A 13858-nucleotide genomic window follows, 5' to 3' on the forward strand; every position below is an offset into this window, starting at 1 on the left:
GGGGCGGCACGGGCAGGACGTCTCACTCCGACCAACCTTCCGAGCACCAAACACGCAGACCGGCGCGCAGCCACAAATCTGTGTCTGTGTAAATAAAGTTTTAAATAATCAACTTTATCTTCAGCTTAATAACACGATTCATCCGACAGGTGCCTCTGTGAATCACACAGAACTACACATACTAAACCAACATGAACAAATGCATCCATTTAAAACCACTTAATAAATACTCACATAACAACATCAATTATAATACGACTAAAAGAAATCATACTGCCAAATGGATCAATAAGCTGTCTGTCTGTCCGTCTATCTATTAAGGTTCCTCTATGGACAGTGCCCTGGGAGCAGATGTTGGGGGTTGCCTTGCTCAGGGGCACTACGGTAGTGGGGATAGGGAGAGGCCTCTTGGACCTGAACCGATCCAGGACCGATCCATCCTGTAGTCCAGGAACGTTCCTGTCAGTCCGTGGAACCAGTGACCTTCCACCGCCGCTCCTTTCTGCTCCCTGTCCATCTCTCTCTAATATAATCAAACTTAAAAGTATACATACAAATAAATAATGTAATAAATATGATGTGTTGCAATCTTTTTAATTGGCAGTGCTTCTAAAATCAATTTGATTCCTCAGTAAAGAATAAAATAAAAATGAGACTAAACAGAGCAGGTGAGCTGGAGTCTGGTCTCCATGGTAACAGCTTCTCACCTGCAAAGTGCGAGGTCAAATCAGAACAAGGCCCGCCCACTTTCAGAAAACACATCTGTTCGACTTAAAACCGACCGGAGTGAGTCATCCTGTCAGACACATACCAGCTCTGATTTATGGGAGAATGTGTCAGCGCGCCACCTGCCGGCAGATTCCAGCCACTGCACGGTTCCAACTTCCTGAGTCAATTATAGGGACGATCGTGATTGGTTCTTTCAGTGGCGGCTTGTTAATACGGTGCTGGGGCTCCGCCCACTCAAACATCTTGAGAACATAAGTTAATTAGATCATAATTTACTAGATGTCCTGGTTAAGCGTTTTACAAAGACTCGTTTCTGTCTAAATACTTTCAACAATTAAAGGTTTTTAAATATACTGACGCCACCTTTTCTATCCGCTCAGGTGTCAGAGGATGAGAATTAAGAACAGAGACATGAGTGTCCTTATTTTATTATTTGGAGGAGAGGAGATGAGAGATGGGTGGGGGGGAAGGGAGAGGAGAGAGAGAGGGTGAGAGAGGGAGAGAAGAAAGAGAGAGCAAGGGGGGAGAGAGAGAGAAAGAGAGAGAGAGAGAGAGAGGAGGGGGGAGAGAAGGAGAGAAGAAAAAGACAGAGAGAGAGAGATTTTTCACAAACACTTTATTCACATATTTTCACTTTACAAAACACCTGCTTACAGTATTATTCATTAAATACACAAAAATGCTGTTGTAAAAAACTCAAGTCTGTGAACAGGTGTGGAAAGGAATGAGCTCATTGTTGGTGCCGGTGCAGAGGACGTCGTTAAAACATTAAAATCACTAAAAACCGCAGTTTCAGTCTCTTCAGTAAAACGTGATAAATGGTCTCACGCAGGTCACAGAACCGACACTTGTTAAGAACCGTGGGATTAGGAATAGAAATAAAAGCGTTGGAAGCAACGGCGCCGTGTAGAATTCTCCACTGGAGGTCGCCTGTTCGTTTCTTGAGGGGAGGTTTGTATAAAATCCTCCACTGTGGGCCGGGTCCATGTTCTCCCCCCCCCTCCGTGACCTCACAGTGGGGGGTCTGCTGCTCAGTCCGGCCTGGTGGATGCTTTTTACACAGGTCCTGTATAGTGTCTCTTTGTCCGCTCTGAGTATTGTAAAGGCTCCGTTATGCTTCTACGTGTCCGTTTCTCGGAGAGGGCTCCACGGAGGGCAAAGAGTCTTTTTGATTTTTACTTCTCCGACCACTGTACGTTCAAAACAATTCACCGCCAAACCCATAGGTGGCGCAACGGAAGACGAGCTCAGAGAAGCCTACCCCATTTGGGAAGAAGAAGTCCACGTGTCTCTGTTGACATGTTAGCTCCTCCCACACACTGAACCATGGCAACTAACAGAACTAAATAAAGTGACAGCCAGCGGGTCAAGATGCTGATGTAATCGTTTCTTAGCGCAGCGGTTCCCCGGTCTTGTTTCCGAACTGTGTTGCTGATTCCACAGCTTGAATCTGCTTGAGGCTACATGTAGCTAGAAGCTACCCGGACCTAGCCCCCCCCCAGCTTCCACACACAGTCAGCAGGGACTCCCGGCACTAACTACTACTACCCAGTGTTTGCTTCTAACCTGACGGTATTATAGAAACAGTGTCATGATAGAAGTGGAATTAAAGTCGTGACGGCGGGTTCTTGCACTGTTACCACCGCAGTTAGCATGGTGGCTAGCCCGCTAGCCTAGCCCGCTAGCGCCGTTTTGAAAGCTCGTTATAACCGTATGTGAGCGTGCACACATGCCCTCAGTGCTCTAACGAGCCACCGTCAGCCGGACAACTCCGCTGGCTGAACACACACGTCACATTAATCGTAGAATCGTAGTTGTGTTTGGGTTTATTGTGATAGAGAAAGAAGCAGAAAGTTTGAGGTCCCGAAATGTGAAATCTGGAAATGACGTCGTAGGGAAATGATGTCGTTCGCGGACCAATCACAGCCAAGGTCTGTCCGTGGGGTCTCCGAAATAAAGACGGACAGTTAGAAAAGTCAGAGGTGTACGAAAAGCTCTCCGAGGCGCTCGGAGAGGGCGTTCCACGACGGATAGGGCGGTCTTATCTGTCCGTTTTAGAAAAGACGTAGAAGCATAAATTGGCCTTAAGTTTTTGTTTGTTTATTTCTGTTAGTAGGGGGCCGGTCTTTTCCCCCAGGCCTGGGCTCAGGATAGTTTCCAGGTAGGGGTCTGCAGCCTCTGGTGTGGTCTCCCCCCTCTGGTGGGCCCTCAGGAGGTCCTTCTCATGTGTGGAGAGCCTCTGGGTCCAGAGCTCCAGGATCCTCTGGGCCCCCCCGGTGGACTGCAGCCCCAGCAGGGAGCCCAGGGCCTGGGAGCTGGTGAGAGCCGGCCCCACAGCCTCCACCAGCTGCTGTAAAGTCTCCGCTCTTCTACCGTTCACGTTTAAAACCCCAACTTTAAAAACATCCATGTTGTTTAAAATGTTAGAAACAAAAACAGAAAACAATAAATTAATTAAAACACACATTGCTGTCCTTTCCATCACAAGTTAATTGTCGTTTTGCTCTGAGAACCAGTTTTTGTTAGTCTAAAAACGTCCTGGTGTGTGAGGCCAGACTCCTCCTCCCTCTGGCCGAGGAAATAAAAAGACCGAGATCTGGGAAGTGCTCCTCAAGCTTGAGTTGCTCTCCACGCTGCAGGAGAAACTCACACAGATCTTAACCCTGTGTTTCTCGCTGGCCATGGCGGCTGCCACGCCCCCAGCCAGACGCTGGTGAGGTGAGCGACACCCACAGCAGAAAACCCAAACCACCAGCAAACAAACTACTGTGACTCTATCTCCATCGTCAGAGGAGAAGCTGCTTCTCTCCAGTCGTACTCTCTCTTATCTCGCTCCTCCCGGTGCCTCCTCCATGCCACCGCTCGGTGGACACGTGGGATCCCATGGAGACCTCCTCCCCAAAGCTTTCCATCAGGCACCGGACTGACAGCTGTGGTTTTTCTGTCCAATCCCATTCTCATGAAAACCATAATAACAAAACGCTCCTTTGTCTAATTCTCGTTTTATCTCCATTGTCCGGTTGTATTATTATTATGTTGTGGACTGCTGGACACATGACCACGGAACTTGGTGGAAGATGTGATTTACTGACTTTGTGATCGACACTTTCTTCGATGACTCAGAGAATAATTCAAGGATCTTGATGAAAGAAATCAGACATGTTAAAGACACTGATATTCATGAGCCTGTTCAATTTGGTGCATTTCTAAACATCTGGATGTAGAGAATTTGAATGTGATTTCATAAGCCAGCTGCTGGGCCTTGGCACAGGTCTGAACTCTACTGATTGACTTTCTATAAACTTTATTATCACTGCACTGTCATCACTGACCTGTGGATCAGTTAAGAAGACTTGGAAGATATTAAAAACCAGAGTTTATCTCCAATATTCAGCAGGAAAGTTTAAAAAGATGAAGAATTCTTCTTGACAGAGTTCGGTGGATTTGCTACCGAAGCTCTTCTGGTTCAGGAAGCAGAGGATCATGGGTAAAATCCAGTGTTCACTTGTGTTTCAGGAACTCGACAAATTGACAGACTTTGATTTCTCTCCACATGAAAACCAGGAGTCACCGTGTGTGGCAGCAGAGGGCGCTGTTGCTGTGTGTGTGTGTGTGTGTGTGTGTGTGTGTGTGTGTGTGTTTGTTAAAACTTCCTGTTAACTTGAATTTGACTCATAAAACATTTTACAACTATACAGAAGTTAGGGACAATAACTAAAATGTCACCAAAGTTCATTCCTCCACCGAGGTCCAACAGTTCCCATGGACCTGCTTTTAAATCTGCTAGATTCAAATTCTTTTCATCAAAATCCATGAATTGTCAAGCTTTGAACATTTCAAAAGCACGCAACCCAGATATCATACGGATGTTGGCCGCTTCTGGTCGAACAAAATATACTAAACTACTTGGGGCCACCTTTGGTTGACCTGCAGTATTTCCATGGTTCACTTGTGGCCCAGATCTGATGAACGGCCCAGCGGACATCATCACATCGGGATGTGTTCTGAATGTGGGTTGGTGGGTCGGAGGTCAAATCTGAGCCAAAACTATTTTGCTATGTGGTAATGTTAAAGAAAAATACTGGATCCACACCAAAATGTTATGAGTTCTCTCTTGACCTATAGAGTAGTTTTGACCGGGTCACTGTGTAGTAGCACCAGCCTCCTCACAAATGGACACACAACCAATGGAAAGGGATGACAACATAACACAAAACACAACTCATTATATTTCACTGATGCTTTTTATTGATTATACACTTTGATAATAAAGGTAAATGAACCTGACTTTTATTCTAACCAGGTTGAAGTTCTTCTTGGATTTCAAAATCCTACCAAAGTTTTACATTACATTACATGTCATTTAGCTGACGCCTTCGTCCAAAGCGACTGACATCTGTAGTACACTCAACATTTATCAGGGGCCATTTAGGGGTTCAGTATCTTGCCAATGACACTTCGGCATGCAGATGAGGAAGAGTGGGGATTGAACCGGCAACCTTCTTGTTGGAGAACACCCACTCTACCCCCTAAGCCACACCGCCCCAAAGCTCTACAGGAGGATCGACTCTAACTCTAACCCACATGGTGGCGCTGTCGCCATCACATCTATATAAAACCTTATAGCCCACTCTTCATAGTCTGTATAGTCTGTAGAGCACTAAGGAAGCCCGCTCACACATTCAGCTGAGGATATATTCCATACCTCTGCTGCAGAAAATCATTTACTCCCCGACAGGAAAAGACAACCCACAAACCCCCAAATCAAGACCCGACGTATTCAAAGCTTAGAGAGGATCAGCTTTGACGTCAGGTTGCTTCATGTATAAGTTCCGTTATAGATCTGTAGAAAGATCAATAACTCGTCCTGATCTTCGGTCGTTCCGAGTCTCCATGGAAACCTGAGAAAATAACCAAACCCAGGTTATGGTCAGCCACTGATCTTGAAATTATACAGATGTATCTTCTACAAAATGCGATGGGAAATTTGAAATATGGGTAGAATAGAATAGAACTTACTCAATAAGTCCAGGCCAGTTTGATGAAGGCAGGGTTTTCATCCTCATACTTTGAGATGATGGACCTGCGTCTTCTCGCACCCGGGCCACATGTCTGAGGAAATCAAATGACAGAAGTTCAGTTTTAGGCGTGATACAAAAATACAAAATATCTTCTCATATAACTTTATATAACTTGATATGATCTAGTCAGCAGCTGTGGACCTACCGGGATGCAGTTGTTACCCTTCTTGACACACAGCTTCACTCTGCAGTGCAAGAAGACCTCACCATCCTTGGCAGAGAACTGGAACGTGTTGAAGGAGAAACGGTTGGATGTTCCCTGTCCGTTGTTCTTCACCTTCACCGAGGAGTCAGCGGGGTTAGGGCAGCTACTCAAACAGACAGAAGAGCAGACATGAAGGGTATGATCCCCACGAGCAGCTTTGTGTGTCTCAGCCGTAGACGATTTAAAGATAGATGACATGAAAGCTCTGAAAGAGTGAGGCCGAACTATCTGGATCAGGTCAAACATTGTGCTGAGGTCGGGTTTGTGTCAGAAGAACAGAATCTCTGTCGGGTCCGGGTGAGACCGGGTCAGTTTCCTCTCAGGCTGGGTCCTGATTGGTGGAGCTCATGTATCAGTGAGACCTTGATCCCGCTCCACCATCTCTGGGATCTGGGATATTTTCGGCTTCATGTTTGCACAGTGGGAGGAAACGGAGACGTGTCGTCATGCAGGCTGTGATCTCACCCTTTGATGATGAGGTCATATCTCAGGCTTCCGTTCGGGCTGGGCTGGTCGGTCGCCCAGCAGGAGTCCGTCACCACAGCAACCATTTTGTCATCCAGCCCATCCGCGTTCAGCTCCACCCACAACGGCTCGTCCAGTTGCATTTCGGTACGTTGTTGCAAGGCTTCCTTGGTGTTAGGGTCCTTGTAGGCCGTCATGGTGAGATTGTAAATCCATCGTCCAGAAGTGATCTGCTGGGTGACGGAGCTGGAAGGCAAAGACAGAGTTCAGTTCAGTCTTCCTCTCTTAAAAAGTACGTTAAGCTCAGGTTTGGGTTCTCACCTGTCTTTGAGTGTGAAGGTAAAGGTCCTGATGTCCGGCTGATCGTAGAGACACGAGAAGTCCAGATGAACCGAGTCCTGACGGTTGATAACGCCGTACATGGAGCTGTTCCGGTTCACGATGGTGTTCTTGTAGAGGATTTGGCTGTTGTTTGCCTGTAGGGACACACGGAGACAAACATTGTTACTGCACCTTCATGTAAACATTTAAGGCTGCAGCAGTTACTAACTGTTCTCCTGAGAGGTTCTCACCAGGATCACTGTTCCACAGGTTTTCTTCCTGTCGAAGCCGAACGTCACCATGTGGGTCTCATTGTCCATTTCACCTTTGCAGGCCTCGTCATTGAGATGCAAGACAGAGAAGTCGATGCCTTTGTCCTCCAAGAGACATTTAGCCATAGTCAGCTTAGCAGCATTCTGCTCGCAGACCATTGGCTCTCCTGACATCATATAAAGATCAGTTAGCTTTTGTCCAGATAGCAGGAAGCAGGAACATGCAGATGTTAATTCCACCTTGACACATCATCTATTCAGATCCTCTAATTCCTAAAGTGAGGTCTATGGATATTCCAGTTATTCCATAAATCTGAGACAAATGATAAAACGAGCTGTGACTCTGTTGAGTGAAAGCCGACTCACCAAAGGAGTCGGTTGAGTTGTACTTGGAGGCGAACATGGCCCGGCAGACGCAGCCGGTTCCCCCGTTGTTCTTCTGCCCACAGAACTCGTGCTCACTGCAGAACGTGTCCTGACAGAAGCCCTGGTAGGAAGCAGCTGCAAACACACACAGATACAAGTGTTGATCTCAGACAATGATCAGTCTCCCAGAAGGTTCACAAGAAAAGGTCAGTACATGTGAGTGGATGAATTTGAGTCTGATTCCACCGAGCAGGACTGTAACATGTGATGTTTCAGTTTCAGTGCTGAGATCTGCACCTGGAAACTGAACCCTGTCTTTAGATAGATAGATAGATAGATAGATAGATAGATAGATAGATAGATAGATAGATAGATAGATAGATAGATGGATGGATGGATGGATGGATGGATGGACGGACGGACGGACGGACGGACGGACGGACGGACGGACGGACGGACAGACAGACAGACAGACAGATAGATAGATAGATAGAAAAATTACTTTAGTCATCCCCAAAGGGAAATTAAGTCGTCATAGCAGCCGGTATATTTGAATACAATAAAATACAATACAATAGAATAAAAAATATTGAGGTAGAAAGAATAAAAACAGAAACACAAGATAAATAGGTAGATAAGGTGCAGTGGCAAGATGATGGTAATAGTACTGATGATATGATGGTAATGTTATTGTTAGACAGTATATAAAAATAGTACAGTATATATAGTATATAATATAACATAATATATATTTATATGATAGTAATTATACCAATATAATAGCAGTATATAGTAATAATGGCAGCAACAGTATATATAATAATAATAATAATATAATAATAATTATTATTATTATTATAACATGTACACATGTATAAATATGTGTATATAGACTTATATATAAAGAATATACAGAGAGTATGATATAATATATGATATATAGTGGAGGTATAAATATAAGTATTTGACTATACAATAGACAATATAATATACTATGAGTGTAAGAATATGTAGACAGAGTGTGCAAAAGACAATATTATTGTATAAAATGATATATAATATCAATATGGTTTATATTATGGTCTTAATTTAAAGCATAAAACAGAAGATAGTGAGTTACGGCCTTACAGCATGGGGTCTCTGACTTCCATTCCTCCAGTGTGATGTTGGAGAGGCTGCAGGCTCTGGCGTACGCCTCCAGGAACTGGCACTTGAGACCATCCCCTTCAGGGTATTTACACAGCGTCTGTGTGCAGGCAGCAATGAAGGGTTCTGGGTCATGTTGCATGGTGCAGGCAGTAAAGGGAGCCTGCTTCAGGAGGTTACACCTGTTCCAGTGAGGCAGAGGAGAAAGACGGCACATTAAATAACTATTATTATTATATCAATAATTACTTTGCAAAGTTACAAAGTGCTTTACAAAGTTAAGACAAGATCAAATATGACAGGACAGAGGCAAATACAATCAGTCAATATTGCAAAATTAAAATCAAATAAGACTCCCATTAATAATTTAGACCGTTCCTATGGCAGAAGACAAACATCTATCCTGTTTGTCTCTGATGACAGTTGGTAGAACTTCCTGGTGGAAATGTAAACGCTCGCTTCAGAGACAGGTTTCTGTCGTGATCCTCTAAAATCAACCCACCTGTCTTTCATTTTATCAATCTAGCAAATCTGAATTAATGTGAGCTGTTCTGCAAATGTTCTGCAAAACGGGTGAGGATACACACACGAAGGTGGAGCTAACTGGCTAACTGTATGTAGAGATAGTGTAGTAACTTGCATTCAAGCTAAAATACTGCTAATGCTAAAACTATGCTCTTGTTTTCACGACGTTATGGTTTGAGAAACCTCCAGTTCGTCTAATTCCTGGATTCAGTACAACTTGGTTCAGTTTGCATTTACCAGTCAGTTGAGGTGTTGCAGTTGATAGTCGGGTCCGCAGCCTCGTTATACTGCGTGTCACAGCTGTGGGGCAATAAGCAACGTCAGATCCGTTCATTTTATCTGAGCTACAACTTGGCTGGTGTGGGACGTTGTGTTGGAGGTCTCACCCGCTGACACTGTGTGTGGAGTCTTTCTCGTCACTCACAGTGCGACTGGAGTTTCCACACAACCCGTGTGCGTCGTGTCCATTTGGCCCTGACCAGGTTCAGAAAGGAAAACGTGACGGATCAATGGACTTTGCAAGTGGAGCAAAACAAAGGCTTCAAATAGTGACGAGCAGATCTATATCGAACGTAATGATTCTTGCATTAGCTTCTCATATGAGATCATCTTAAATATTGAATATGTACCATTTAACAGCCTTGTGTTTTGCATGTGGCTCAGTTATTAACGAAGAACAGTTACAAGAAACATGGCAGATGTTGGTTGTGATCAAATAAACCCATCAATCAGCACTTCTTGTCCACTTTTATGCAGATGACGCCATTTTATTTGTTTCACAGATCAAATGCAAGTACAGAAGTACGTGTATGTGCGGTTCGATCCCCAGTCTGAACCATCTGCATGCCGAAGTGTCCTTGGACAAGATGCTGAACCCCGAATGGCCCCCCATAGAATAACAAAGTGCTGCTTATTGATGCACTGTATGAATGTGTGTGTGAATGGGTGAATGTAAAACTGTAAAGCGCTTTGAGTGGTCATCAAGACTAGAAAAGAGCTATATAAATACAAAACCATTTACCATTTAAATAGTACTCACATCACTCTCTATACCACATCATACAAATATGATTCTCGTTGGGTTAGTGGTGCCTGATCAGCGCAGATGAATTTGACTCCATACTTCACCCCCAACGTGGCAACTTCCGCCTAATTAATAAGAATCAAGCATTTAAAATTGTACCTGTCAAGTGGATGTGAGAGATGGAGCCATCGAAGTGGACAGAAAGAGTGAAGTTGGAGGCTGACATCTTAGCCGTCACTCCAGTCTGGTCCTTGGTGAGCTCCCACCCACGGACCACCGTCGCTGTGGTGTTGAGTCTGAGCTCTCTGGTGTCGAGCTTCGTCACAGCAGCGGAGCAACAAGGCAGAAAAAAAGACCACGTGCAAAATGTTGAATCAAATTTGAACTTTTATCTTAGTAAGCATGGTTTTCATTATCAAAGAAAGAAACAAGCATCACAATCATCTGTCTACTGATTCCAGAAATCTCTCACTTCTCTAGAGAACCGTTCATCTCATGTCCAATTCAGTCATACAGTTGAATATTAAATTAATAAGCTCTAGCGCTCTGTATCAGCGGCGGCTGTCGATCAAGACAACAGCAACACCAGCAGATTCTCCAGTTCAGGGTTCTCCCACCAACTTTGAATAAACAGGTGAACAGCTCTTTGTGCAGCAGCGGGTTCTACGCAGCGTAACTCACCAGAGCTCGACTCCCTTGTTCCAGAGAGATTTGAGCTCCCGCCAGCTGCAGGATCACACGTTTCAAAAAGCTGACGTCTTTCCGGCGTCTCTCCTGGAAGACGCCCAGCACCTGGAAGCCGGGGATGGATGTGGACTTGAACAGAGTGTAGCCACAGCGGTCCGGGACGGCCTGGACCCGCCCAGCGAAACCGACGACCGTGGAGCCGAGCACGCTGCACACGTTGTTTGAGATGCAGCTGATGGAGGCGGAGGAGCATATTCACACGGAACAAAACACCGTCAGTGTTTGGTAACGACTGAAACTAATGAAGAACTTATGGAATTGTATGTTACCTGCCATTTCCATTGCAGGGCTCCTTGGGACCACACACACTGAGAGCAGCAACTCCACTCATATCACAGGAAACAGTGGAGCAGATGCTTGGGTCTAGAACTTGAACCGTGTTTGTCTTATAACCAACGCCTAGAAGTCAGGAAAACTATATTTATGTGGTTTCAAAAATCACCAAAGTCTCAAGAAAGCATAATTGTGTTTTAGAACATTTTGTTTTTGCTTTTGAGGTCTAAAAATTGATTTTAATAAACATTTTGTTTACTCACCAGAGCGTCTACAACCGCTCATGAGGGAGAAGTAACGTTTACTTTTAAGGTAACTCTGTTTAGAGACTGTGGTGCCGTTGACCTGCTCGTCCACTTCCTGGAAAGGGCCAAAAAAACAAATGTGTAGTGATCGTCCAAGACTTCGACAGATATATCGTTAATAAATCGGGATTTAAACACGAGACTCAACACAACCAACGGAACAATGACCAACTCATACCCGTCATACTCTCTTGATTAATATACTCACGACATGAGAAGCAGTGTATCCAGAATACACAACAGCATACAGAACCGCTTGTGGCTCAAAATTGAAAAGTATAATAAACATAACCTGAGAAGAGAATTTGGACAAAACACAGAAAATAAATGTTTTTAAAATCAGAAGAGCTGAAAACAACCCGGGTCAGAACAAGTCCCTGTCTGATTCTCACCAACTTTCGTTGACTGTTTCTTAAAAGAATCCGGTTGAAACATGTTCCATTGTGTTTCAGGTTCGGTAGATTGCTGTGGTAAACAGATCCAAGTGCCCGAATGCTCTGGCGTGCTTCCAGCTCACCTCTGTCAGCCCCTCCTGCAGATATCAGAATGCAGTCGTCCTTGATTCCAGATGCGTACTGGCCATTGAAGCAGACAGTCAATCTGCCGGCATTCAAGCCCACCTGTTGGACAGGAGGAGACACAACATCGATAATAACATGTCAGCTTGTAAACATTTGATTAGTTTCTTATTAACGTAACTGGTAGGTTGATTGAAACCAGCGACTGTTTATTACTCACATATATTTTATCATATTTCTGTCCGTAGTAGGTGATGGGGCACGACGTGATGTCAAATTCAGCTGAACCGGTAAAGTGCACGGTCTGGGTCGTTGCCGTACCTGAAGATATTGAGACACGTGGTTTTTGGATCTGTTGTTACATTAAAAGTAAACTTAGATCTCATGAGTCAATTTGTCAAGGTTTATTTTTTGTTTTATGATTTAAGAAAAATAAAAGTAAGGTCATATGTTCGCAGTAAAGGTCTGACCTCTTGTAGCTACATTACTCTGAAAGATGTGTCTCAATTCAGAGGCTGCGTCCTTCAGAGCTTCCATTTGAAAGCTGATTGCGTCACAGTGGCGTGAATAGACTTTCTCATTGCTGAGCTATTTCAAATGCGTCCTTTCATCCCAGAGAATTTTATTGGGGACTTTAGGATCCTCTGAATGAAAATTTTATGTTATTTTTATAATAATTCTGGTAGAACATCATATAACACTTTTCTACTTTGTTACTTTGTTTCTCATCTGCAGGAGGCTTTCTAACGACATGTTGTCAGTGTGAATGAAGTGCGTGGTTGTGTGTGAGTTGTGTAACCTCTCACCTGCGAGCACACTGAGTGCAGCCAGGTATAATATGTTGAACATGCTGGCGGCCGATCGGGATCTGAAACACAGTTACACCCCAAATCATGAATAGAAGCATTTTTGAAATCCTTGAAATGTTCCACCTGACAGCTCCTGAGGCGATAGACGCTCTTCCACTGTGAAGTAAATCCAGTCACTGCTTTAATGATCTTTCGCATCACAACAGCGGTCTAACATTTAACTGCTTATCGCCTTCACTGTCCCCTGTTCCATTCTCAACTGGTACATTCAAACTAAATTCAACACGTTTGCATTTATACATTTCTAAAGTTATTCTCAACTTCTTTATTTGATGAATTCAGTCGGAGAGGCCGAGAGGGAACAACTCACATGGGAACTAAACATTCAGCCATCGAGCCTCCAACTAAATTGCATTAACACTGATAACACAATCTATGGGACCATCGACAAAAATATATAATATATACATTTTTCTATTTCTTTTAAAACAACAAAACGATCCAAACGTGTGAATGAACCTCGTAGCTTCAGCGTTTCTTACTTGACCGAAAACAAAAGCACGAGGTGTGAGTTACCTTTTATTCAAACGTTTTCATTGTCAGATGTGCAAATATCACTTATTCTGAAAGATTAAAGATTAAAATATATAAACAAACCAGGAAAACTGCTTCACAAATAACGTTATTATTATTGTTATTATAATAAATAATTATTTACTTATATTCCAAAAATCTTAAAATAAATGTGGACATATAAAAAGTATCCTGTCTTAAAAGTCATTGTTACTCATATTGACTGACAGGAGGAGAAGTTTCCAGGTGTTTCTTACCGTGGTAGGATCTGAAGTGCAGCAGCTTTGTGTTGAGGAGACGCTTCACCTTCGGACCGATTGGCTCTGTCGACCCTCTGTGTGGCTCCGTCGTCCGTCTGTGTGGACGACTCAGGTCTCTGTCTGACACTGTCTCTGTCCCCTTCTTTTATCCTCAGTCCCCTCAACACATTCTCGTTCTGGTCCTTGTGACCAAACTGGTTTCTGTCACGGAACTGGTTTCTGTCACGGAACATTCCAGC

At 43.9% G+C, this 13858-nt stretch overlaps 1 protein-coding gene across 1 annotated transcript; it reads right to left on the minus strand.

Moving 5' to 3' along the window:
- Positions 1 to 5748: 5748 nt before the first annotated feature.
- Positions 5749 to 13852, minus strand: LOC133013800 (alpha-tectorin-like). The gene is made up of 17 exons (XM_061080849.1): positions 13617 to 13852; positions 12784 to 12845; positions 12198 to 12298; positions 11852 to 12079; positions 11418 to 11514; positions 11151 to 11280; positions 10816 to 11053; positions 10294 to 10450; positions 9497 to 9584; positions 9348 to 9410; positions 8560 to 8767; positions 7440 to 7560; positions 7053 to 7240; positions 6802 to 6956; positions 6481 to 6726; positions 5956 to 6118; positions 5749 to 5841 (listed from the first exon to the last, which is right to left on the minus strand). Exons 1-17 carry the CDS (start codon positions 13850 to 13852, stop codon positions 5749 to 5751), a joined length of 2574 nt encoding a protein of 857 aa, XP_060936832.1.
- Positions 13853 to 13858: the final 6 nt, after the last annotated feature.

Source organism: Limanda limanda, chromosome 11, assembly GCF_963576545.1.
Source record: "Limanda limanda chromosome 11, fLimLim1.1, whole genome shotgun sequence".
NCBI classification, from domain to species: domain Eukaryota; kingdom Metazoa; phylum Chordata; class Actinopteri; order Pleuronectiformes; family Pleuronectidae; genus Limanda; species Limanda limanda.

Coding starts and splice junctions, on each gene's coding strand:
- LOC133013800 (XM_061080849.1), bottom strand. CDS start 13,852: ATGTTCCGTGACAGAAACCAGTTCCGTGACAGAAACCAGTTTGGTCAC. Junction 12,299..12,783: donor TGCACTCAGTGTGCTCGCAG/GTGAGAGGTTAC, acceptor CAATATCTTCAG/GTACGGCAACGACCCAGACC. Junction 5,842..5,955: donor AGGGTAACAACTGCATCCCG/GTAGGTCCACAG, acceptor TGATTTCCTCAG/ACATGTGGCCCGGGTGCGAG.